Source organism: Microcaecilia unicolor, chromosome 2 (assembly GCF_901765095.1).
Source record: "Microcaecilia unicolor chromosome 2, aMicUni1.1, whole genome shotgun sequence".
NCBI classification, from domain to species: Eukaryota; Metazoa; Chordata; class Amphibia; order Gymnophiona; family Siphonopidae; genus Microcaecilia; species Microcaecilia unicolor.
Window position 1 is genome coordinate 361,938,897 of NC_044032.1, and position 25,237 is coordinate 361,964,133.

Consider the following 25,237-nt stretch of genomic DNA (forward strand, 5'->3'; position numbering starts at 1 on the left):
GAAGGTAGTGGCAGTGGCAATGGGAACAGGGAGGTGGACAGAAGCATGCTGGGAGGGTGGGTGGGGAGAAGAAGGGACAAGAGAGGAGTCTAGCATGGATAGGGAGAGATAGAAAGCTATATCTGGAATAAGTAAAAAGGAGCTTTAAGATTGGATGGTAGAAAAAGAGGGATGAAATCTGACTGGATTGAGAGAAAAATAAAGAGAAGAAAGCTGAGTGTGAATGATCAATTTCAGAGATGAATGTAGGAGAGGAAATGAAGAAAACAAGAGGAAATAAGAGAAATGGCAAATGGACAGGAGACCCTTAGACAGCAAGCTAAGAGAATAAAGGAAAGAAGAACCAAAGATTATGATCAATATGATTAGAAAAATGAAGTCCTCAGAGAACAAAGAAAAAAAGAATTTGATATTTTTTTCATTTAGCAACTAAATCAGTTTTGGGAACTGACATCTGCCCTGTTTCTATTTTGTGAAGTCTTTTATTCTGTATTGAGTTATCTGTAGGTCCTTAGTAGTGCTGTTATAGAACAGCAGATTTATTCTAAAATTACAGAGCGACTTTGTAGGGTTTTTATTAATTCACTAGTGAAAAAGGCCCGTTTCTGACAGAAATGAAACAGGCGCTAGCAAGGTTTTCCTAGGAGTGTGTATGTTTGAGAGAGTGCGTGTGAGATTGACTGTATGAGAGAGAGTGAATGTGCGAGTGTGTGTGTGTTTGACAGAGAGAGTGAGACTGGGCGCAAGTGTGTCCATGAGAGAGAGAGTGTGTGTGTGTGTGTGTGTGTGTGTGAGAATCTGAGTGTGTGTCAGGGGCCCCCCTCCCCTCCTCCCTCCCAGTTCCAGGGTCCCCCCTCCATCCCTCCCTCCGAGTTCCAGGGTCATCCCCCCTCCCTCCAAGTTCCAGGGTCATCCCCCCCTCTGAGTTCCAGGGTCATCCCCCCTCCCTCCGAGTTCCAGGGTCCCTTCCAGTTTCAGGGTCCCCCCCCCCCACCCTCCCTGTGAGTTTCAGGGTCCCCACTCTCCCAGTTGCAGGGTCACCTTCCCTCCCTCCCTCCCAGTTCCATAGTCCCCCTCCCTCCCACCCTCCCAGTTCCAGGGTCCCCCTACCAGTTCAAGGGCCCCTCCCAGTTCCACGGTCCTGTCCACTCCCTTCCTCCCTCCCTCCGAGGTGCTTGGGAGGGGTTGCTATTTGCTGTCAACCTAAGGAGACACTGCTTCTGGCATCCACCAGCTAAGTCCTGTCCTGACCCACAGGCAGCTGGGGCTCCCTCATACTCTTTCAGTGACACACATTGACAGGCAACGGCAGGGCTGACGCAGCCATGGGCACTTACCTGGATAAACTTTGTATTGTTGACAAATGATCTGAAAATACAGAGTTTAAAATTGCTGTTTCTACCACGTAGAATAATTTTTAAAGCTGTTTTAGTGATATTTAATTTAGATTTCATGATATTCATATGTACAGATGGGAAGCTTTCAAATAAATTAAAAAGGTGCGCAGTAAGAATCCAAAAACAAAAACCTTTTGTCCTTTACCTGTTAAGGTGCAGTTTATCCAGTACATACAGCTTTAGACGTGTTTCAGATGGAAGAAGGAAAAAAACGACAATGTGGATCAGCAGCTCCTAGGAGTGCTTGGTTTTGCATGTATGGGAATGACGGCTGTGTTAGGGAGTGGAAACAGAGATTAACTAATGGGCTTCCTTGCTTACAGTGTAGTCGTCATTATGACCCACCCTCGACGTCATCACGTTTGACACGTGGGCGGGGCAGACTCTCATGGTGGAAAAACGATCTCAGCCACTTCACTTTTAGAACGTTGGGAAAGTGAGGCTTCATATGCAGATGATTTTTTTAATGATTTCTACTGATAAAGTGAATGACATGTTATTTTGAATGGTCCACAGGCATGCAACTGGTTAATATTGGGTTTTCCATCTGTTAAAGGAATCTAAGTCTTTATTCTCCAGATATTTCATTTTTTTCTGCACTTTGTCTGTGGAATGATTTACCTTCTGATATGCATTCTTCATCAAATGTATTTATTTTTAGAAAGGTTTTAAAAACACACTTGTTTTCTAATTAATTAGTTTGTGTCTGTATTGGTTCTACTTTTTAAAGTTTGTTGTTATATCCTGATGAAATGCATCAGCATCTTTTTATGTCACCTCGCCTTGAATTCTGTAATTGAAGATTTGGTGGGTTATAAATCTTGTATAACATAACATTAAAATTTAAATCACTCTTCAGCCAAACACAAATAATGTATTCGGGGGCCAAATTGAATTAAATATGAATATTCGGTACAGCCCTAATAAGTTGTGCTCTTTTCTTCTTGGGGCAACTGACCAGTGTTCTGAGTAAGGGGACCTCCTCACTCTCCTCCTTGACCAGAGTGTTTTCAGAGAGCATTCTTCTTTGGGTGCTTATTGAGGGGAGGGGGGGACACTCATCTCAGGTAGCAAACTGCCTTGAGCTGTCTCTTGGGGGGTTGCAAGAGGAAAAAGGTTATGCTGGGGGTGGGGAGCGGAGTGTTAGAAAATAGTGATGCTTATTAGGGGCTGTGGGGGTACTGCCTGTTTGGGGTGTGGAAGGGTTAGGAGAAAAAAAAGCACTGCCTGTTTGTAATAGGTGACCTATTTTTCATCTTCCACAAAATCTTTGTAGTGAACCTTCCTATTCGAAATCCAAATTAGGCTTGAAAACACTTGCATTAAGGTTTAGTTACAAAACTAAATATCTTGTATTGTTTTATAGCTTCTATATACTTCTCTTTTCTCTTTAATAAATGCATTTAGATGGTGCTACCAATTAATCGGTATATCAAGGCGGTAGAACGAGAGGACATGAAATGAGATTGAAGGGGGGCAGACTCAAGAAAAATGTCAGGAAGTATTTTTTCACGGAGAGAGTAGTGGATGCTTGGAATGCCCTCCCGCGGGAGGTGGTGGAAATGAAAACGGTAACAGAATTCAAACACGCGTGAGATAAACATAAAGGAATCCTGTTCAGAAGGAATGGATCCTAAGGAGCTTAGCCGAGATTGGGTGGCAGAGCCAGTGGTGGGAGGCGGGGCTGGTGGTTGGGAGGCAGGGATAGTGCTGGGCAGACTTATACGGTCTGTGCCCTGAAGAGGACAGGTACAAATCAAAGTAGGGTATACACAAAAAGTAGCACATATGAGTTTATCTTGTTGGGCAGACTGGATGGACCGTGCAGGTCTTTTTCTGCCGTCATTTACTATGTTACCTTGGATGTGTTCACTGACAAGTCACAGATATCCAAAGGGAGTGTGCTGGCATTTTGGATTAATCCAGTCATGGTCCCACATCTCTTCTCCTAAATCTCTACCCTTCTAATTATGTTTAAAGGCTTTTTAATACTGTACATTTTAAAGTATATTATCTTGTATTTCATAGTCATGTAGCCAGTGACTAGCAAATATGAAAACTTTGTAAAATTTGTGTCCCACCAGGATCAAGCAAGCTCGAAAGTGTGCCCCAAAATAAATAAAAAAAAGGTTGAGAAGCACTGCATTCCAAAGTGCAGAATTATGTATGGGTTTCAGGCCAGACGCTGACTGAAATTATTTTATTCTTAACACTTGTTCCACTTCATTCATGGGTCTGTAAATCCTGATCTCTCCAAAACAACAAAAGACCTATAAGCAATAAGGGGACTAACAGCAACAAAACCACACATTCCTGGCTCTGGTCATTATATCAGTGATTACCTGTCATCATCTAGCAGCTCTATACTCTAACCATCAATGTCACCATAATGACCTGCAACTCAGGCTACAATCACTTGTGCAATTAAAGGACAGTTGTGTCCTTTTACTACTGAAGCAGTGTTAAATTACCCAAGTGCAATCAAATCAGGTTTTCCCCCCATTTTCAAAATGCATGCATTTTATCATCCTGTCTGCTTTCAGCACTGCCATAGACATATATTCATTCTGTTGAGAAGCAGGACATAATCAGGCACACAAGTGGGTGGCATTATCACATAACATCAGGATGGAACGTCTTTCATAAATCCATGTGCCACAGCTGAAGGTGCCACTGGCAGGTACCAGTGTTACTAAAAACAGGCAGAGCCCTTTAAGAGAAACTCCTCCTCCACTTACACAGCAAAACCTAGAGACGCATTCTGCTCACTTTTCCTATGAATAAAATGCACGACAAAGAGGAAGAGAAAAGGAAAGGCAGAGTTCCGAGATCTGGAAGAAGCTGGCAAAGGAGGAAGAATGAATGGATGCCCTGCTTCAGGTAGGACCCAAGAGGTGGTTTTCCTGGCAAAGGCCGATCTTTCAATACAGCAGAAATCTGGCTCTGCACAAAACAAGCTGATTTTACATATTTCCAGGCTGCAGGGACAGTGAACTGGAGGATCCTGTCAACTGAGGATTTCTCCCATAACAAGGGATTTTACAGAAATATTTCACGATACAGTGAGACATGGTACAAAAATGTTTTCATACAGTATTAGTCACTTAATCCAACATTTGAAATTTTACAAATTATGCTACACAGTGATTTGAAGTAGATTTGTCATCAAAAATATGTGAAACGCAGTGCATGGAAAATGTGTCCCCCCTCCTCCTTGAAACTAGACATTGTTTGTATTAATACAGTACTCACATTGGTAGTGACAACTGCAGCAGGTACCCATTGGTCACAGAAAGTGCATAAACCAGTCTACTGCTCTTGTAAAGTTATCTAAGGAGAAGCAGTCAAATGCAATCCGCTGGAAGCACACTACTTTGCATGTCCTGGCAGCCCATCTTGCCCTGCACTGCACACAGCAGCATTTGGAAACTGCTGAGGGAGATGCTGCCTTTCATCATCACAGAGATTAAAGCAGCCTCCTCATCCTCAGACTGCGGAAATGCAGCACACATTTTACCTTATCAAAGGATTAAAAAGCCATTTTCAAAAGAATTATTAATGGCTTTTTTTTTTTTTTTTACCAATTGGTTGAAGCATCAAAACGGAAGAATACTGTTTGGCAAGGGTATAACCTGTGTTTCTATTATCGATTCTATTTGCATTCAGCTCACACCTTTTCAGTAGTAGCTCTAAATGGGTTACATTCAGGTGGTGTAGGTATCTTCCCCCCCCCCCCCCCCCCCCCCCCAGAGGGCTCAAAATCTAATTTTTGTATCTGAGGCAATGGAAGGTTAAACAATTTGCCCAAGATCACAAGGAGCAGCAGTGGAATTTGAACCAGGATTCCCTTATTTTCAGCCCAGTGCTGTAACCAATAGGCTACTTCTCTACTCACATATGTCAAAGATCACATTTGATTGTATTTGCTTCCTGGTTTCTTTGATGGCTAAAAAAAACAAAACAAAACAAAAAAAGCATACGTGCATACACATAAAAACAAGCTAAAATATAATAAGTAGAGTCCCTATGGGTAATAGTATTTACAACCTACACAAAGTCTTTTTAGGATTTTAATAGCTACTTTTGCATTGGAATGCAAGGATCAAACTACCTCTGATCCCTCCTTTCACAGTCTGCAAAGAGGACTCTTCAGTATGGCAGTCAAAATTTAACTTCCTGTTTTAAAATATTTAAAAAAACAACACACACACTTTAAAACAGTTATGTGAGCTAATTAATTTTGAATAGTGAAATGTTATTCCTGTCTAAGAGTTAATATTTTTCTACGACAAAGTAGATCTGGCAGTCTATGTACTTGATGCTACTCTTAAAAATGCAAATAAAGGAAGTTTGATGCCATCATCAAGCTACTGATTGGACAACTGCTTTCTACACTACGGATAGGCCACCAGCTCAGAATAATATATATTATTGTCCCAACTACTTTGCTTTGATATGCTCATGTTCTAATGGTCAATTGGAAATTTAACTACTGTTTATTGTCCCAACAGAAATTAACAAAGCAAGCCCTATTCAACATGAAAATATTACATCTATTATAGCATTCTTTTCGAAAAACAGCATAAAACAAAGACAGCAAATAATATTAATCCTTTGGTGAGATAAACAGCATCAGAAGCAACAATGCCCTCAGCCTTTAACTTTGGCCAACGTAGCCCTTTGCAAATCGATGGCTTTGTGACATCAACCACTAAAACATGGCATCTGCTATCACTAACAATAGGTCTTATCCCTTCAAATAAACAAAGGGGTAAGAGGCAGCTGCTGAAAAAGATGGTTGAAGAAATTCATTGTGGGACTGGATGGTGTTTTGTTTTGGAAGCAGCTTTCTGTGCAAAATACTGCTACCATCAGGGTTACATTTCACTGTTACCATTCCTATGTGATGGAATATTCACATTAAAAAAACAATGGTCTATGCTATTGGGAAATTAACTACATAAGTACATAAGTATTGCCATACTGGGACAGACCAAAGGTCCATCAAGCCCAGCATCCTGTTTCCAACAGTAGCCAATCCAGGTCACGAATACCTGGCAAGATCCTCAAAAAGTACAAAACACTTTATACTGCTTATCCCAGAAATAGTGGATTTTCCCCAAGACCATTTAATAATGGTCTATGGACTTTTCCTTTAGGAAGCTGTCCAAACCTTTTTAAACTCCGCTACCCTAAGCGCCTTTACCATATTCTCTGGCAACGAATTCCAGAGTTTAATTATTTATTTGTTTATTTGTTACATTTGTATCCCACATTTTCCCACCTATTTGCAGGCTCAATGTGGCTTACATAGTACCTTAGTGGCTATCGCCAGTATCGGTAGAACAAATAGAAGGTGATATGGTAGTAGAGTAAAAGTTCATGTGTGACAGACACATTGGGGAATTATCAGGAGGAGGTTATGTCCAGTATGAGCTTTGGTTTCGTTAAGATGCAGGGTTCAGGCGTGTAATATGGATCGTTAGGGTATGCCTTTTTGAATAGGTTGGTTTTCAGTAATTTCCGTAAGCTTAGGTGGTCATATGTTGTTTTCACAGCGGACAGTAACGCGTTCCATAATTGTGTGCTTATATAGGAGAAGCTGGATGCATAGGTTGATTTGTATCCGAGACCTTTGCAGCTTGGATGGTGGAGATTTAGATATGTTCGTGCGGATCTAGTGTTTCTGGTTGGTAGGTCTATAAGGTCTATCATGTAACTTGAGGCTTCGCCGTATATAATTTTATGAACCAGGGTGCTTATTTTAAATGCAATACGTTCTTTTATTGGAAACCAATGCAGTTTTTCTCGAAGGGGTTTTGCGCTTCTGAATCTTGGTTTTCCGAATATAACATAGTAACATACATAGTAGATGACGGCAGAAAAAGACCTGCGCGGTCCATCCAGTCTGCCCAGGAAATGTGCCACTTTTTTGTGTATACCTTACCTTGATTTGTACCTGTCTTTTTCAGGGCACAGACTGTACAAGTCTGCCCAGCACTATCCCTGCCTTCCACCATCGGCTCTGGCACAGACCGTATAAGTCTATAAGCCTGGCTGCTGTATTTTGAGCAGTTTGGAGTTTCTTTATAAGTTGTTCTTTACATCCCACATAGATTCCGTTGCAGTAGTCTAGATGGCTTAGTACCATAGATTGTACTAATTTGCGAAATATTTCTCTCGGGAAGAAAGGTTTTACTCATTTGAGTTTCCACATTGAGTGGAACATTTTCTTTGTAGTTGATTTCACTTGATTCTCTAGTGTTAGGTTTCGGTCTATTATAACTCAGAGAATTTTCAGATTGTCTGAGATAGGTAGAGTATGGTCTGGGGTGGCTATATTGGTGGGTTTGTTCGTGTTGTATTGGGAAGCCAGGATGAGACAATGTGTTTTTTTCTGTGTTAAGTTTGAATTGAAATGCATCTGCCCACGAGTTCATGATGTTAAGGCTGAGTTTGATTTCGTTGGTGATTTCCGTTAGATGTTTGTAGGGGATGTGTAATGTGACTTCATCTGCGTAAATGAATGGATTGAGGCCTTGGGTGGATAGGGCCTTGGCTAGTGGGGGTCATCATTAGAGTAAAGAGGATCGGTGATAGCGGTGATCCTTGTGGTACTCTGCAGGCTGCTTTCCATGGTGAAGATATATTCGAATTTGACTTCACTTGGTATGTTCTAGTACTTAGGAAGCCCTTGATCCAATTGAGTACGTTACCACCAATTCGGAAGTATTCTAGGATGTTTAACAGTATTTTGTGATTTACCATATCGAACACACTAGACCAGGGGTAGGCAACTCTGGTCCTCGAGAGCAGCATGCAGGTCAGGTTTTCAGGATATCCACAATGAATATGCATGAGATAGATTTGCATACCATGGAGGCAGTGCTTGCAAATCTATCTCCTGCATATTCATTGTGGATATCCTGAAAACCTGATCTGCCTGCGGCTCTCGAGGACCGGAGTTGCCTACCCCTGCACTAGACATGTCGAATTGTAGGAGAAGAACATTTTTGCCTGTTGCAATTTCTTGTCTGAATTTGGCTAATAGAGTGATTAGTACTTACTGTTTCAGTGCTGTAGGAGGAGCGAAATCCTGATTGTGATTCATGTAATAATGAGAATTTGTTTATATAGTCTACTACTACTACTACAACTATTAAACATTTCTATAGCGCTACTAGACTTACGAAGTGCTGTACAAATCAACATGAAAAAGACAGTCCCTGCTCAACAGAGCTTACAATCTAAATTGGACATACGAACAGACAGCTAGGGGTGTGTGTGTGTATATATATATATATATATATATATATATATATATATATATATATATATATATATATAGTCGGTAATTTGCTTGGTTACCAGGCTTTCCATCAGTTTGACTGCCAGTGGTATGGATGCTACTGGGCGGTAGTCGGTGATAGATGTTTATTTCTTGGTGTCCTTTGGTATAGGGGTGAGAAAGATATTTCCGTTATCCTTTGGGAAGAGACCATGTTGGAGCATGTAGTTTAAGTGGGATGTGAGGTCTGTTATGAAGTGAGTGGGAGCGGATTTTAGAAGATAACTGGGGCAGGTATCCAGTTTGCAGTGGGTCTTGGAAAATCTTTTTAATGCTTGGATGACAGTTTCGGTTGTGAGGGTGGCGAAGCTTGGCCAGGTTCTGTCTGCTGGGTGTTCGCCGTCGATTGGGTCCATACACTCGAAGTTTTCGATGTCATTGATGTTCTGAGGTAGGGTGTTACATAAGTTTATGATTTTTTCGTTGAAGTATTTGGCAAGGTTGTCTGCAGATGGGATGTCTGTGTTGGTAGTAGTGACCAAGGTGTCGTCTAGTAAATTGTTAACGACGTAGTATAGTTTCTTCGGGTCTTTGTAATTACACGTTGAGTGAAGAAAGATTTTCTCAGATTCGTTTTAAATTTACTACATTGTAGCTTCATCGCATGCCCCCTAGTCCTAGTATTTTTGGAAAGAACAAACAGACGCTTCACGTCTACCCGTTCCACTCCACTCATTATTTTATAGACCTCTATCATATCTCCCCTCAGCCTCCTTTTCTTCAAGCTGAAGAGCCCTAGCCACTTTAGCCTTTCCTCATAGGGAAGTCGTCCTATCCCCTTTATCATTTTCGTCGCCCTTCTCTGCACCTTTTCTAATTCCACTATATCTTTTTTGAGATGCGGCGACCACAATTGAACACAATATTTGAGGTGTGGTCGCACCATGGAGTGATACAAAGGCATTATAACATCCTCATTTTTGTTTTCCATTCCTTTCCTAATAATCACTAACATTCTATTTGCTTTCTTAGCCGCAGCAGCACACTGAGCAGAAGGTTTCAAAGTATCATCAACGACGACACCTAAATCCCTTTCTTAGTCCGTGACTCTTAACGTGGAACCTTGCATGACATAGCTATAATTCAGGTTCCTCTTTCCCACAAGCATCACTTTGCACTTGCTCACGTTAAATGTCATCTGCCATTTAGACACCCAGTCTCCCAGTCTCGTAAGGTCCTCTTGTAATTTTTTGTGTCATCAGCAAATGTAATTACCTCATTAGTTACTCCCATCTCTTGGTCATTTATAAATATGTTAAAAAGCAGCGGTCCCAGCACAGATCCCTGGGGAACCCCACTAACTACCCTTCTCCATTGAGAATACTGACCATTTAACCCTACTCTCTGTTTTCTATCTTTTAACCAGTTTTTAATCCACAATAGAACACTACCTCCTATCCCATGACTCTCCAATTTCCTTTCATGAGGTACTTTGTCAAACGCCTTCTGAAAATCCAGATACAGAATATCAACTGGCTTACCTATATCCACGTCTGTTCATCCCTTCAAAGAAATGTAGTAGATTGGTGAGGCAAGATTTCCCTTCACTAAATCCATGTTGACTGTTTTATTAATCCATGCTTTTGAATATGCTCTGTAATTTTATTCTTTATAATAGTCTCTACCATTTTGCCCGGAACCGATGTCAGACTCACCGGTCTATAATTTCCCGGATCTCCTCTGGAACCTTTTTTAAAAATCGGCGTTACATTGCCCACCCTCCAATCTTCCGGTACCACGCTCGATTTTAAGGATAAATTACATATTACTAACAATAGCTCCGCAAGCTCATTTTTCAGTTCTATCAGTGCTCTGGAATGAATACCATCCGGTCCAGGAGATTTGCTACTCTTCAGTAGAACTGCCCCATTACATCCTCCAGGTTTACAGAGAATTCATTAAGTTTCTCCAACTCGTCAGCTTTGAATACCATTTCTGGCACCAGTATCCCACCCAAATCTTCCTCGGTGAAGACCGAAGCAAAGAATTCATTGGTGGAAGAAGCCACCAATGGCTTTTAAGAACCAACAAGCTTGGGCACTATTAGATCTAAACCATGTTCTGCTGTATCCTCTTAGTCCACTGGTACCTGCACGAGGCCCTTTGAGTCAGCACAACAAAAAATTATGTCTTATCCGATAATTTTCTTCCCTTTAGTCAGAGCAGATGACTCCAGAGACTTGTGGCTTGTGTCCATCTACCAGCAGGTGGCGATAGAGAGCACTGAATTAAACTATGCCTTATAGGACAGGATACTCCTTGGCCAGTAAGTATATATCTCGTAACAAAAAAGAAGGAAAAGTGAAACAACCAGAACACTTTCCTCACAGAAATCCACCACAGAGTCCAACATATCCAATGATAAAAGCCTAAAATAAAATACTCGGAATGATGCAATGATAATGCAGCAAAAAAAAAAAAAAAAGTTTCAAGAGAATGCCATCCTGGCTACCAAGACTGAACAGATATGGGAGGGACTCTGGATTCTTCTGCTGCGACTAAAGGAAAAACAATTATCAGGTGAGACAATTTTTCGTTCTAGTGTCAGCAGTTGATGAATCCAGAGACTTGTGGGATGTAGCAAAGCAGTTCCTAAATAGGGTGGGAAAACAAAACCCCCGCAGCCAGAACAGAAGTTCTGAGCAATAGTGTCTGACAAAGGTGTGGACTGACAACTAGGTCGCCACCCAACAAATTTCCTTGAGAGTGACAACACAGACCTCCGGCCAAGAAGTTTCCAGAGCCCATGTAGAATGTGTGCAAAATCGGTCTGGGAGGCAAATAACCCAAAAGGATATAAGCTGGAAAAATAGCGCCCGTAATCCAGTTTGCAATAGTGGCTGTAGAAGCCACTTCCTCTTTCCAAGGCCCTGAAAGAAGAACAAACGATCCGACCGATGGAAATTGTTGGTAGCAGCCAAATACTGCAGGAGCGTTCCCATAACATCAAGAAAGCACAACCACTGAAATTCCACAGGATATTGGTCCTCACGAAAGGAATGGAGAAATAACGGCTTGTTAAGATGAAAGGCTGAGACCACTTTCAGGAGAAGTGAGGGAACCGTACAGACTGACTCCTGCCTCCAAAAAACAGAGGAAAGGAACCCTGCAAAAAAGAGCCTGCAGTTCGGAGTCCCTCTGGGCCGAGGAAATAGAAACCAGGAGCATCGTCTTGAGGGTGAGGTCCTTAAGCATGGCCTTATATAAAGGCTCAAAAGGAGTTCACTGCAGCAACCGCAAAACACGGCCGCACCACTGGAAAAACACCATATTTGGGTGCAATGCCAAAGAACAGCGAGAAATGTGACCAAGGCAACAGGGGAGGGCCATGACCTGCACTCGAAGAGAGTTGACCGCCAACCCTTTCTGCAATCTGTCCTTAAAAAAGGCCATAACCCGCAGTAAAGAAGCCTGGAACAAAGAAATAGTCTGCTCAGAGTACCAGGAGTCAAACTGCAGCCAAACTCTAGCAAACACAGTCAAAGTGGAACGCTTCTTAGCCTGAAGCAAGGTACCAATGACCAAATCCAAATAACCCTTCTTCCTCAACTATGACCACTCTAGAGCCAAGCCATAAGACCAAAGGGGTAAGGATCCCACATCTGCAGAGGACCTTGGCAAAGAAGGTCGGGAGAAAAGTGGAAGCTGAAGTGACTCGTCTATTAGATCTGCATACCATGATCTCTTGTGCCAATCTGGAGCCATGAGAATCACCCTGCCTGTCATGGGCCAACAGGGAAAGATATACTGCAGCTCCAACTCCAGCCACGCCTGAAGTAGAGCATCTAGGGCCTCAGAACTGTGCAGCTTTTTCCTGCTGAAAAAGCAGAAGACTTTGGCATTGCGGCTATCCCCCAATACCCAACCACCAGAAAAAAAACACCGCTGCTGAGCACTTCCACTCCCCCCGATTCAAGCTGTTCCAGCTCAGAAAATTTGTCTGAACGTTCATCGTCCTCACGATGTGAGCCGTGATAATCTGCAGCAGATGAGACTCTGCCCACTGAAGAAACAACTCCACTTCCTTCGCCAAAGCATGGCTGCAAATGCCCCCTTGCCTCGCCAAAGCAGGGCTGTGAATGCCCCCTTGTCTATTGATGTAAGCCACCATTACCACATTGTTGGAGAGGACTCACACCGGCCTCCCCTGTCATGAGAAACCGGAAAGCCAGCAAAGCCTTGCAAACCACCCAAAGCTCCAACTTGTTCATGGACCACTATGCCTCTGCTGTGGACCAGAGACCTTGGGTGTACTGAGAGACACAGTGTGCCCCCCCCCCCCCCCACACCCCGACAGACTAGCACTGATAATCACCACTGTACAGTCAGTAGAAGCCAGAGGAGCGCCGCTCATCAGATTGCTGTCCCGGAGCCACTAGCTCAGACTGAGCTGTGCCCCCAGGTGGCCAGGGCAGAGGCTGCTCATAATCCTCCGACACCGGTGACCAATGGCTGAGCAGGGACTGTTAAAGAGGAGGCCACACATGGGCTCGAGCCCAGGGGACTACCTCCAAAGCCACAGCCATGGATCCCAAGACCTGGACATAATCCAAGACCCTGGGCACCGGAGCCTGTCGCAAAAGGCAAATCTGATACTAAAGCTTGAGACACTGCTGCTCAGTCAGAAGCACTCTGCTACGCGCGGTAACAAAGAAGCTCTGCACCACCACCAGCTTTCTCAAAACCAGGAAAAGGTGGCACAGTGATCACAGAACCATGCAGAATAACGCCGACACCTCAGTAGGGCCCCACAGAAACCAAGGAGGCAGGAGAAAGCATGCCAAACCATATATAGTGCCAGTGTAGAAGACCAGAGAGCAGGGCCGTCAGGGGGACACGCAAGAGGTCAAGGAACATGCCTCCCCGGAACAGAAACGAGTACCTGCATATATAACAAAGTCCCTAACTCCAGACTGAAACCAGGCCAGACACCAGCACAAATCACCATGCCCTAGCTACAATCACAGGGGCGTATCTAGTTGAAACAGGCAGAGTGCCTCCTGGGAAATGGAAGGCTAAGGAACTGGCCAAGATCCACAGGGAGCTGCAGCAGAAAATAAACCCAGGTCCCCAGTGAACTGCACTAAGCCATAGGCAATTCTCTGTGCAAAAGCACTATACTGCCAGGGTGTGCATACCCTGGAAACAAGGAGAAAACAGGGACCCAATGCCCCAGTGCAGAGAAACCCAGCAGAGTAAAACTGCATCCATAACCCTGGATCCAACATCAGAACAGAAGAACCATACAGGGTCAGACCAAAAGGTCATCTAGCCCAGTATCGTGCTTCCAACAGAGGCCAAGCCAGGTCACAAGAACCTGTCTAAAACTCAAACAGAGGCAGTATTGCCTGCCACCAGTCCCAGGGCAAATGCACTGAAGAAAGAGAAACACTCAAGAGTGGGCTGTCCTCTGTAGAGCAAAGGGACTTTTTTTTCCCTCCCAGTCAAAAAAGGCAAGGTAATTTCAATCCCCTCCAAAGAAACGGGGCTCAAAGGGAGTAGATCTGAAGAAAAACCCAACTTCCCAAGAGCATTAACACCATGTCGTGCTGTCAAGGTGCTGGACTCACACCAAACAACAAGGACTGCCCTGCCAAAACCGCCACCCTGTACCTGGCGGGAATGGGAGAAGGGCGAACCACAGAAAATGCAGACCTTTGGAGTCGCAAAGATGCCCGAGTGTACCAATCTTAGGACACCCCGAGCTGTCCCAGAGAAGGGGCAGGAGAAACATAGTAACATAGTAGATGACGGCAGAAAAAGACCTGCACGGTCCATCCAGTCTGCCCAAGAAACATGCCACTTTTTTGTGTATACCTTACCTTGATTTGTACCTTTCTTTTTCAGGGCACAGACCGTACAAGTCTGCCCAGCACTATCCCCGCCTCCCAACCACCAGCCCCGCCACCCACTACCGGCTCTGTTAGCCAATCTCGGTTAAGCTCCTGAGGATCCATTTCTTCTGAACAGGATTCCTTTATGTTTATCCCACGCATGTTTGAATTCCGTTACCGTTTTCATCTCCACCACCTCCCGCGGGAGGGCATTCCAAGCATCCACCACCCTCTCCGTGAAAAAATACTTCCTGACATTCTTCTTGAGTCTGCCCCCCTTCAATCTCATTTCCTGTCCTCTTGTTCTACCGCCTTCGTATCTCCGGAAAAGGTTCGTTTGTGGATTAATACCTTTCAAATATTTGAACGTCTGTATCATATCACCCCTGTTTCTCCCAGAAAGTCACCCAGACCACTCCCTGAAAGAAAAGCTGTACCCTACAGTTACAGTAGTTGGCAGCCCATAAAGAGAAGGCCACCCTCAGGTTCCCTGCAGCTGTGCAGAAGGAAGCACCAAAAGTGGCCCAGAGCTCCCGCCGTTGAGTTCAACCTCCCCTGTACCTTCAGGTAATCAGGAGGCGCCATGGATGACACAGCAGGGAAGCACAGACACCACACCTGAAGTCGTGTCTGCACCTGAACGGGCTTGCGCTGTCTCGCTGAGCAGAAACAGAGCTCTGTTGTTGTATCACAGGGGAAAACCCCCCATGAAGACAAACACCCTCCTCGGGAAAGGACCTGGAGCAACACAGGGAAACCCAGCACCAAAAAGAAAGGTGGGAAAAATAGGCCATTCCGTCACACCTGACCTGCACACTAGCAAAATGGGTGCCGAAACCTTGCTAGCAACACGAGCCTCATGTCTTGCGCGCAGGGGAAAAAATACCAGCAAGGTCCGTACCGGCCCTACCGCGGGAGTGCTGGTCATAAATTCAAGTATAGCAGCCAATTCGTTTTTAAAATGATCTGCATGGCCATCAGCAAATTATAGTCACATTTCATTAAACCCTGTCCCTTCTATCAGACCCGAATGTTTCCAGTTGGTTTCCTACATTGGTACAGAAAGGCACAGCAGTAGTGCTACGCACTGCTGTGGGGAAAACTCAAGGTGTTCTGGGAACCAATTTTAATTATCCAGGCCAGCAAAGACTGAAGATGCTGCACAGGTAGCATTCATAGTCACTAGGGCAGGGGTAGGCAACTCCGGTCCTCGAGAGCCGCAGGCAGGTCAGGTTTTCAGGATATCCACAATGAATATGCATGAGATAGCTTTGCATACCATGGAGGCAGTGCTTGCAAATCTATCTCCTGCATATTCATTGTGGGTATCCTGAAAACCTGACCTGCGGCTCTCGAGGACCAGAGTTGCCTACCCCTGCACTAGGGTAAGAGAAGACCGTCTTAGTCATTCTAAGGTGACAACTACTGGCTGGACTTGGTGTGTACACATACTGGGTTCAAGACAGCACTCTAATTTGTGACCGCTGGCTAGCAACTATCATTGTAAATACTGGGCTCAAGAAAGTTATAAAGACAAGACAAAAAAAAACTGGGAAATTTAGACCAGTTAAAATTGAGCTATAAGGCCAAAAAGGAGAGAGAGAGAACTTATGGGCCACAATACAATAAAGAAATTAGAGCAAAGATTTTCTGCATGTGAGCGAATAAGTAGTGGCAGAGATGGCCAAAGTTCTGCCTGTGCAGCACTGCTGGAACTTTCAGTACTCTACCAGAATAAAAGCAGTTCTGAACTTTCACTAATTCCAGCACTTTCCAGAACAGGGACATTATCTTCCTTCCTGAGAAGGTGTAAGGATCCATCCCATGGAGGGAAATACAAGGCTAGTATAAAAACCCAGCCCAGGGGAAGGGTCACTCTTTGTTTCAGCTCCCTAACCCGAGCACCATCTGCACACGGGGACCAGGGTTTGGCAGATTCCAATCTAAGGGAATCAAAAGCAACTTTTAAACCTCCAAGCTGCAACATCTTCTCATCCACTCTAGAGAGGGTTCTGACCAACATTTGCTAACCTAAGGAGGTAGGAGTGGGAACCAGTCTCAGCCTATAAAGCTGCTAGACAGTTTCAGGGAAACAGGGTATAGGAAACCTGTCTTCCACCACTGCCTGAAAGGAGCAGAGGCAAGGGAAGAATAAGTGTAATATAATCCAGCTGGAGTTGAACATGGCCTAAGGTTAATCTCCTCGACACCAGATATCATAGGCAGTGGAATGGGATGGGCAATGGCCCTACCAATATTTTGCTTAATACAGTATCAGCAACTAGAGAGTTTGGGATCAGGGCTGTAGCTTGGTTTTCTTCGACCTCTCAAAATGAAAAAGTGTTTTGCTGCTCCTGTCAGATATCACTCTATGGAGAAAAAGATACAATTTCAAAGTAAAACTAAAAAATGAGAACAAGGTAAAGGAACACCAAGTATAACATAACTTGCCTTTGTTTAAATCTACTATCAACTATTTTTTTGTAAATATTTTCACTGAAACAACTGCCCTAATTATTTGACTATCCCAAGTAAGTAATCCTGTAGGGGTCTTTTCCTACTGTCTCACCTTTGCTGGTCAGAGGCCTGGTAAGCCTAAACCATCCTTTTCTGATCTAATATGGATTCTGCAGCTGAGGCCCAAATACATCAGAAACCAGCTTTCTACAAAGGAAAACTACTACTTTGCATAGCTGTGCTGGCTTCATTCAAGGACATGTGTCTACGTGCACTAGCCATCCACCTTATCTTCTGGGAGGCGCGGAGGAGCAGTTTTCACAGAGACAGTCTCCGGTACATCTGTGAGAGTTTGCTACCATCAGACTTGTGACCGATAAGATATTCTAAGATATTCTTGCTGGAATCACAAGTCTTCATTGTCATGAACGTGGGTACCTGCTGGACAGAGATATATGGTTGGTGATTGGTCCATGTTTGTCACCTGATGCAAAAGAATGCCAATGCTGGGCATGAGAGAGAAAAGAAAAAAAAAAGAGGAGGAAGAGAAGATTAGAGGGTGAATGGATCTCTCTCAGAGGAGACAAGAGACTGATTTGCTAAACACCTGTGAACTGTGATTCCTTGTGATAACAGCTGACAAGGTCAAGTTCAGTCGCAGCCCGGTGGCTTCCCCAGAGACTGAGTAACCAGCTGTATGGAGCAGAAACCTTTGGACTTACTTTCCTGAGCCCAACAGGCTCGCAGGAGGCATCTTCTGGAGTCTAGAAGGGGAGCAGATTCTTCACGTCACTTAAAGTCAGGGACCTAAGGGCCACAAGGGTGAGAGCAGGAATTTTCCTCTTATGCTTCAGGGTGTAGTTAGTCTTGGTTTTGCCTGTGGAGGACTGGTTTGTTTCAGGACTTGTGGTCAGTAACCTATCTTTGCTGCTAGTAGTAATCTTTTCTTATGATATATTAAATTTGTTTAGTTATTTATAGCTACATACATATAATCAGTATATTTTCGGTGTACTAATTAGAATATTTTGGTAGTGTACAGAGTTTTGTAACTTGCTTTGCATTTTGCAATATTGTTATTTTTATATCTATAATAAATAATATATTTACATTTTGGTATTATTCCTTTCATTGGTGGTGCAAATTGTCAACAGAACCTTAGGGCCACATGAGGTACTCCTTAGCAAACGAGTCCAGAATTGTTACTAAGTGATTTTCCGTTACCTGATATAAGTACCACTACAACCCCCCCCCCCCCCCCCCCCCACACACACACACACACACACACCCTTGGTTTGGAACTGTTAACCAGGTGTAGTCTACCTTATTGAATAAATGAAGCAGGTGAAATTAACGGATTGCGTGCCAGCTAGCCTTCTAGTCTCACTAACCCCAGCTCTACCCTCACCCAATTCAAGAATATCAGTGGGCTACACAAATCTACTCTACCCAACAAAAAGGGTTGTGTACTTAATAGGGTGGTAGAAATAAATACATTATTACATTTTGCATAATAAGGTAAGGACTCTAAGCCAAAGCAAAAGATATTAAAAAGGCTCTGTCTACTAAGAGTCAACGAACACCACTCTTTGAACCTAAGTTTGGCATTTGTCCAGCACTTCCTACAGCATGTGTCCAGTCATACTCACTTCTAGCAGAAGACAAATATGGCATGGACATTAAAGGAATGTGCACAAACCACCAGAGCTCCCATGCCCCTTTCTCTCAGTTGAATGCACTTACCAATGTCTGCAGCTTGGTTATTTTCTGATCCGCCCAATAAAACACCACATTTATCCTGTGCAACATTTTGCAAATGAGATGAGCTGCTGACCCAGAGAAATGTTTCCGCCTACAAAACAAGAAAAGGAAAAGCTAAAATACTTTAACAGAATACCAATTAGTTTCCCACTCCACCCAGACCTTCAAGTTTACCATTCTCAATAACATTACAGGCAAAATAAAAATACAGATATTTCATTTCTAAGTCAGGATTCTCTAGTCACCATGATTGCAACCCTATAGCAGAGCTTTCCAAATCTGTTCTAGGGATCCCACAACCAATGAGGTTTCAGGATATCATCAGAATACATAGGACATTTGATTTGTTGTTCCACCCTTCACTTGGTGGCAAAATACTACAGAACAATATCAACCACCACCCTAACCTCCAAAACCTTCTAAAAAGCAAAGCCTACAATAGTTTCTTAAATGCAATGCAAACCAATTATGATACCCTAAAAATAAACTCTTAAGAAATTTGTATACACTGCAAACTCAGTATATGCACATATAACACAATGAACTCCACTGAAAAGATTAGGATTTGAATTTTACAGTTAATATACTGGTGCCATTCTGATCTACACTTCCTTATTTGAAAGAGGAAGACAAAGAAATCAAAATGTCAGAAGCATCGGATAATGAACTTCGATCAAGCTGTGCCAGAGTGACCAGCCTATGCAAAATGTGTTAGTCAGATCAGCCCTAAGTCACAAGATCTGTTTCTGTACTTCAGGATTCTCAGGGTCACCCCTCTTCTGGAGGAAGCTGCAAGGCCAGCACTCCGTACACAACATTCTGTGGCCCAAAGGGCAGTGGAGGAGGTGATTCAAACCAAGCTTTGCTACAGAAGAGACAGAATATGTTGCTAAGAACAGAATAGACTAAGCAATCAGGCTCAAAGTACCAGTCTGCAAAAAAAGGACAACAAGTAGTCTAGTAGAGCTAGGGCAAGTGTAGTGAATTTGTACAATTCTGATCTTCAGATAATTTCATATAATCATCTGGAACTACAGTTATAGTTTCAGAAGTTACTTTTTTCATTTTCACATAGAAGAAGGTCATGTTTTGAAGTCTGCTAATTCTGCTTGCATTTTGACACTTAATAGACAATAAGGTAGTAATTTTATGTTGATTTTTTCCCCCAAGTAAAACCTGTTTTGCCTGCAGAAGAGAGAATTAATAAAGTAACCCCACTGTATGCTCGGGTAAAAGTATATGCAGTAACATGTATTTTTACATGACCCATAGGTAGGCATTTTGGGTGGATAGTCATAAAGGGCCAGATTCTATAAATGTTGCCAAAAACTAGGCACCGGGAAAATTTTCACTCAGTACTAATCAAGAAAGGGTGCTCCAGGATGAGCACCCTCTATTAAATAGCATGCAGCGCAGACTTCTGTGCCCAGCCTTGGACACGAGGACATGCACTTGCTGAAACCCGGTGTAAATCCTGGCATACAAGTTGGACACTTATCTCCATTTTTCTGTAATGCTGCACCTGAATCTTGTGAACACCCCTGACCAGCCCATGCCACTTCCATGGCCACGTCCCCTTTTGAGTTGGAATTTAGCCAGATCCACAGACACAAATAATTAGAGCCAATTAAGTTTAACTCCCATAATTAAATCACTGAAGCTTATTATTTTGCAAATGGATCTGGGATCCGCACCCAAATTTGGGCAACCTTTATAGAATCTGGGCAAAACTTTGCAGCATACATCAGCTCTCTGCATTCTGCACGATTAGAGAAACAGGATGCCTGCATTCTAATGTTATAAACTGACTTCAATATCATTTGGAGAGACATATTACAAATACAAAAATTAATTAAAATATGTTGCAAGGAGATTTTATTTGCTGTTCAGTTTTACTAAGCTAATACATAGAGCAGAGAATTTAATGAGTTAATTTTGGCTTAAAACAGTGCATCAAACTGCTCTTCAGATGCAGACATATCTTCCAGAAAGTCAAGTACTTATATAAGTACATAAGTATTGCCATACTGAGAAAGACCAAAGGACCATCAAGCCCAGCATCCTGTTTCCAACAGTGGCCAATCCAGGTCACAAATACCTTGCAAGATCCCAAAAAAGTACAAAAAACATTTTATACTGCTTATCCCAGAAATAGTGGATTTTCCCCAAGTCCATTTAATAACGGTCTATGGACTTTTCCTTTAGGAAGCCGTCCAAACCTTTTTTAAACTCCGCTAAGCTAACCACCTTTACCACATTCTCTGGCAACGAATTCCAGAGTTTCATTACACGTTGAGTGAAGAAACTTTTTCTCCGATTCGTTTTAAATTTACTACATTGTAGCTTCATCACATGCCCCCTAGTCCTAGTATTTCTGGAAACCGTAAACAGACTCTTCACATCTACCTGTTCAACTCCACTCATTATTTTATAGACCTCTATCATATCTCCCCTCAGCCGCCTTTTCTCCAAGCTGAAGAGCCCTAGTCGCTTTAGCCTTTCCTCATAGGGAAGTCGTCCCATCCTCTTTATCATTTTCGTCGCCCTTCTCTGCACACTTCTTTCACATGTGTGCAGAGCGATACTTCATCCACTTACATCGTAATACAGCAGCAATGAGTTTTACTTGATAAATTGTGCTGCTTCTGAGGCTGCATCTCAGCTGAGTATAGAGAAGTTTATTTAATGGGGTGGGAAGAAATTTTTATTTAGTTGTTTGCATTTATTTACCACCTTTCTGAAGAAATTTACTGAAGGCTGTGTACTACAAGAATATTCTGGACATAGGCAATAGATAATTGCAACAGTGAAAATATTTTGAACAAAGCTTTCATCATACTAGGCCTCAGGCCATGGAAGCCAACTTTTCAAAATGATTAAGGGTGCTAAATCCAACAGAAATTATACTTCCCTGGACACAGTCAAGGAGTTTGCTCAATACTGGGGGTGCTCAAGCCCCCCCCCCCCCCCCCCCGAGCTGGCTCCTATGCCTCAGGCCCAAGTATGAATCAAATCTGCAGAGGACACCTCAAGCTACACTAGTACTTCACAGACTAAGTGAAACAGTTTCTGCCCACTACATTCCGACACATAGTTACAGGTTGCCGCAGTCTGCTTTAAACATCTCATGAAATGAAATAAAAGTGGGAGGACGACCAAGGATTCCAAAAACTAAAAGGATATATAATAATAAAGATGTTTATTGAGGTATAAAGACTCGACACAACGTCGTGTTTCGGCCGTTAGGCCTGCATCAGGAGTCTTAATGCCGAATGCTTTTGAGAACTATTTGATGAAGGCAAATCCTCAACAAAGGGAGGTCTTTAGAAAGACCGTTGTGAAGGTGAGCGTGCTTCGTTGTCTCCTCTGACACAACGCTTGTATAGAATGCTGCAATAATTTCTTGTTCTTGTTGTTGTCCGTGGGGCGTCTAGAGTTCTCCGCCTTCTGGCGGATATTTTTTCTTTAAACATCTCAAGAGAATGTCAATAAAGAAATTATGGTTATACAGGACCGGTGTTAGACGAGGCAGCCGGACAGGGCCTCGTGCTCCCAGGGGCCCCGTGGCCCTCCCCGAACCAACCTTAACTCAACACACCCTGGTGGTCTAGTGGCCTATTCAGGGCAGGAACCCCACTGTTTCCTGCCTGCTGCCGCTACTGATATATTCTTCAAAATGGCTGCTGAGATGGCCACCACTTAAAGTCTCAGCAGCCATTTTGAAGAAGTGACTGCAGCGAGCAGAGCAGCAGCAGCGGGCAGGAAAGAGTGGGGTTCTTTCTTGCCCTGAAAAGGCCACTTGACTACCAAGGTGTATTAAGGTAGCGTTGGCGAGGGCACAGAGGACCGGGGGGGGGGGGGGGGGGGGAAGAGGCAGTACATGTAAATAAAAAATAAACATCTTGTGAAAAGGGGGCAGGGCTAGGCAAGGGGCCGAACTGGTCTGCACAGGGTCCTGCAATTGCTAAGAACAACTCTGTTTATAACTCTCTACAGCCTGGAAAATGCTTTAGCTGACTTCAGTTTGGAGAGGTTACATAGAGCAGGGCTGGGTAACCTTTATATGCACAGCCGCATGAACGTAAGTACTAACCCTACCAGGCAACACACAGAAAATTAAGAACTGTGAAAAATTTCAAGACGACCATATGAGAATGGACATACAAATGGCAGATGGCATTTAATGTGAACAATCATAAAATGATACATGTAGGCAACAGAACCTCAAAATATAGCTATATAATGCAAGATTCCACATTAGGAGTCATCACCCAGGGAAAAGGATTTAGGTATTGTCCATGATAAATTGAAACCTGTGCTCAGTGTGCAGCAGCAGCAGCTAAGAAAGCAAATAGAATGATTAAGAGAGGTATGTTGGAGATTTTGCAAATCCCAGAAACTGGTCATCCCTCTATACTGAAAGCCTATTTTCCAGTAAACCTTAAACCTCCCATTTCTGGCGTTTCCCTCAAGTCTCTTGATCCAGAAATAGATACAGAAAGTAATGGGTTTAATTGCTTTCTTAGAGACTTTTACTGAACAGCAAGCAACACCTATGTTGATCGTGATTTTGTGGGTTGAAAATTTGGATATTTCTGGATGCAGCCCATATGTAATTTATTTCAAACAATATACTAATGCTTATATAAATATAGACAGCCCGACACAGGCCGTGTTTCGCCCAACTGGGCTGCTTCAGGGGCTATATAAGAGGTACCTCAGAGATACGTGACTGTAATACCGACTTTACGTCAGCAAATTATGCTTTTGGCATCTCTGATTCAGCTGTTTTTTTCAGACCAAATCAATTCTTCATACATTGTTTGATAGGACATTTCACATGCACCTTATATTTGGTAGCAAAGGACTCTTATATAGCCCCTGAAGCAGCCCAGTTGGGCGAAACACGGCCTGTGTCGGGCTGTCTATATTTATATAAGCATTAGTATATTGTTTGAAATAAATTACATTTGTCCTTTTACACGATCTGCTTTTTTTGTCTTCCACCTTGGAGTTTGCAGACCGTCTGCCTTTGTGCTTTCTTGGATGCAGCCCACGCTTCTTCTGCTGCTGCATTCTAAAGTCTTGCAGATAGGGGCTACTTTTCTATTGAAATATTCTTGTAAATGTCTGGAAAAACATAGAAAGAATAAGTTTGTATTCTTTGAACCTTTACAATTGTTTATGTTTTTGGCTGATAAATTACCAATAGGAGCATCTAATCCAATTCAAGATATTTTCAACAGTCGCTGCTGTTAGATAAGTTATCCCAGATTATGTCATCTATAATATGTTAGCTGTACACTGCTGTTTACTAAGAGGCTCATTTTCAAAACAACATCTAAAAAAGTGTCATAAGGTGGTAGGATGACGTTTTTCTCTCAAAACCATCTCAAATTGCGATTTTCAATACCCAGATTTAGACATTGTGCTCCACAGTTCATACAAATTTCAAGGGGGCATGTGGAGGAGGGTGTGTATTTTGGGCGGGGCACGGGCAGCCCCAAAATAAATTTTTCTGCAATGATGGAACAAAATGAAAATGTCTAGAGCCAAAATTAAGACTGTTTGTCTAAATGTGTTTCAAATCACTAAGACGCCAAAAGGTGCCCTAAATGACCACTGGAGAGATTAAGGCATGACCCCCCCCCCCCCCCCCCACACACACACACACTCCCCAGTAGTCACTGACTCCCTTCCAGCCCCCTAAGATGCGACAGTGACAGTATGTGCCAGGCTCTATGACATTTTTAAGTTTCTATGATACAGAAGCAGATGCACTGGGCCATTTTTGGGAGGGCTTATTTCTCTGGAACCCCTAGTCTGATTTAGCCCATTTTTGAACTTGCGTCTTTAGTGGTTTTACCCTGAGATCACCTCCATCTCCCTCTTTCCCTACTCTACTATCACATACTTTCTTCAACCCCCACCACACTTTCCTCATCTATGATTACAGAAAAGCCAGAAACTCCACATCCTCTCTCCTCCAAACTCACAACCTGTTCAGTTCCATTCATACCCATGTACTCAGTTCTATCTCCGTGTCATGCCGCATACCTGTAGGAGTGGGCCAAGTATCCATGCATCATGCTGCTCACCCATATGTGCGAGCCACGTTCCCATATGGCTGCCAAGATGGCCACCGCAAAGTCTTGGCAGTCATTTTGAAGAAGTGACTGCAGTGAGCACAGCAGTAGCAGCGGGCAGGAAAGAGTGGGGTTCTTTCCTGCCCTGAAAAGGCCACTAGACCACCAAGGTGTATTAAGGTAGATTCAGAGAGAAGTCTTGTCAAAGACCCTGCTATCCTAGGAGCAAGCTTAATCTGGCTCTTTTTTTGTCAGCGATATTGCAGAAAGTGCTGTCTGGTAAGGTTTGCCTCTTTGCCGACGATACCAAAATCTGCAGGTAGACACCCCTGATGGTGTAGGTAACATAAGGAA

The 25,237-nt window shown here is 43.2% G+C and overlaps 1 protein-coding gene across 1 annotated transcript in view; it reads right to left on the reverse strand.

Moving 5' to 3' along the window:
- PSD3 (pleckstrin and Sec7 domain containing 3) overlaps positions 1-18,986 on the reverse strand; it is a 599,926-nt gene extending 580,940 nt beyond the window's left edge. The window contains exons 1-2 of the mRNA XM_030192121.1: positions 18,972-18,986; positions 18,780-18,888 (exon numbers count right to left, since the gene is read on the reverse strand). Of these exons, the coding sequence (XP_030047981.1) occupies positions 18,780-18,888; positions 18,972-18,986 (124 nt within the window). The remainder of the gene's footprint in view (positions 1-18,779; positions 18,889-18,971) is intronic.
- Positions 18,987-25,237: the final 6,251 nt, after the last annotated feature.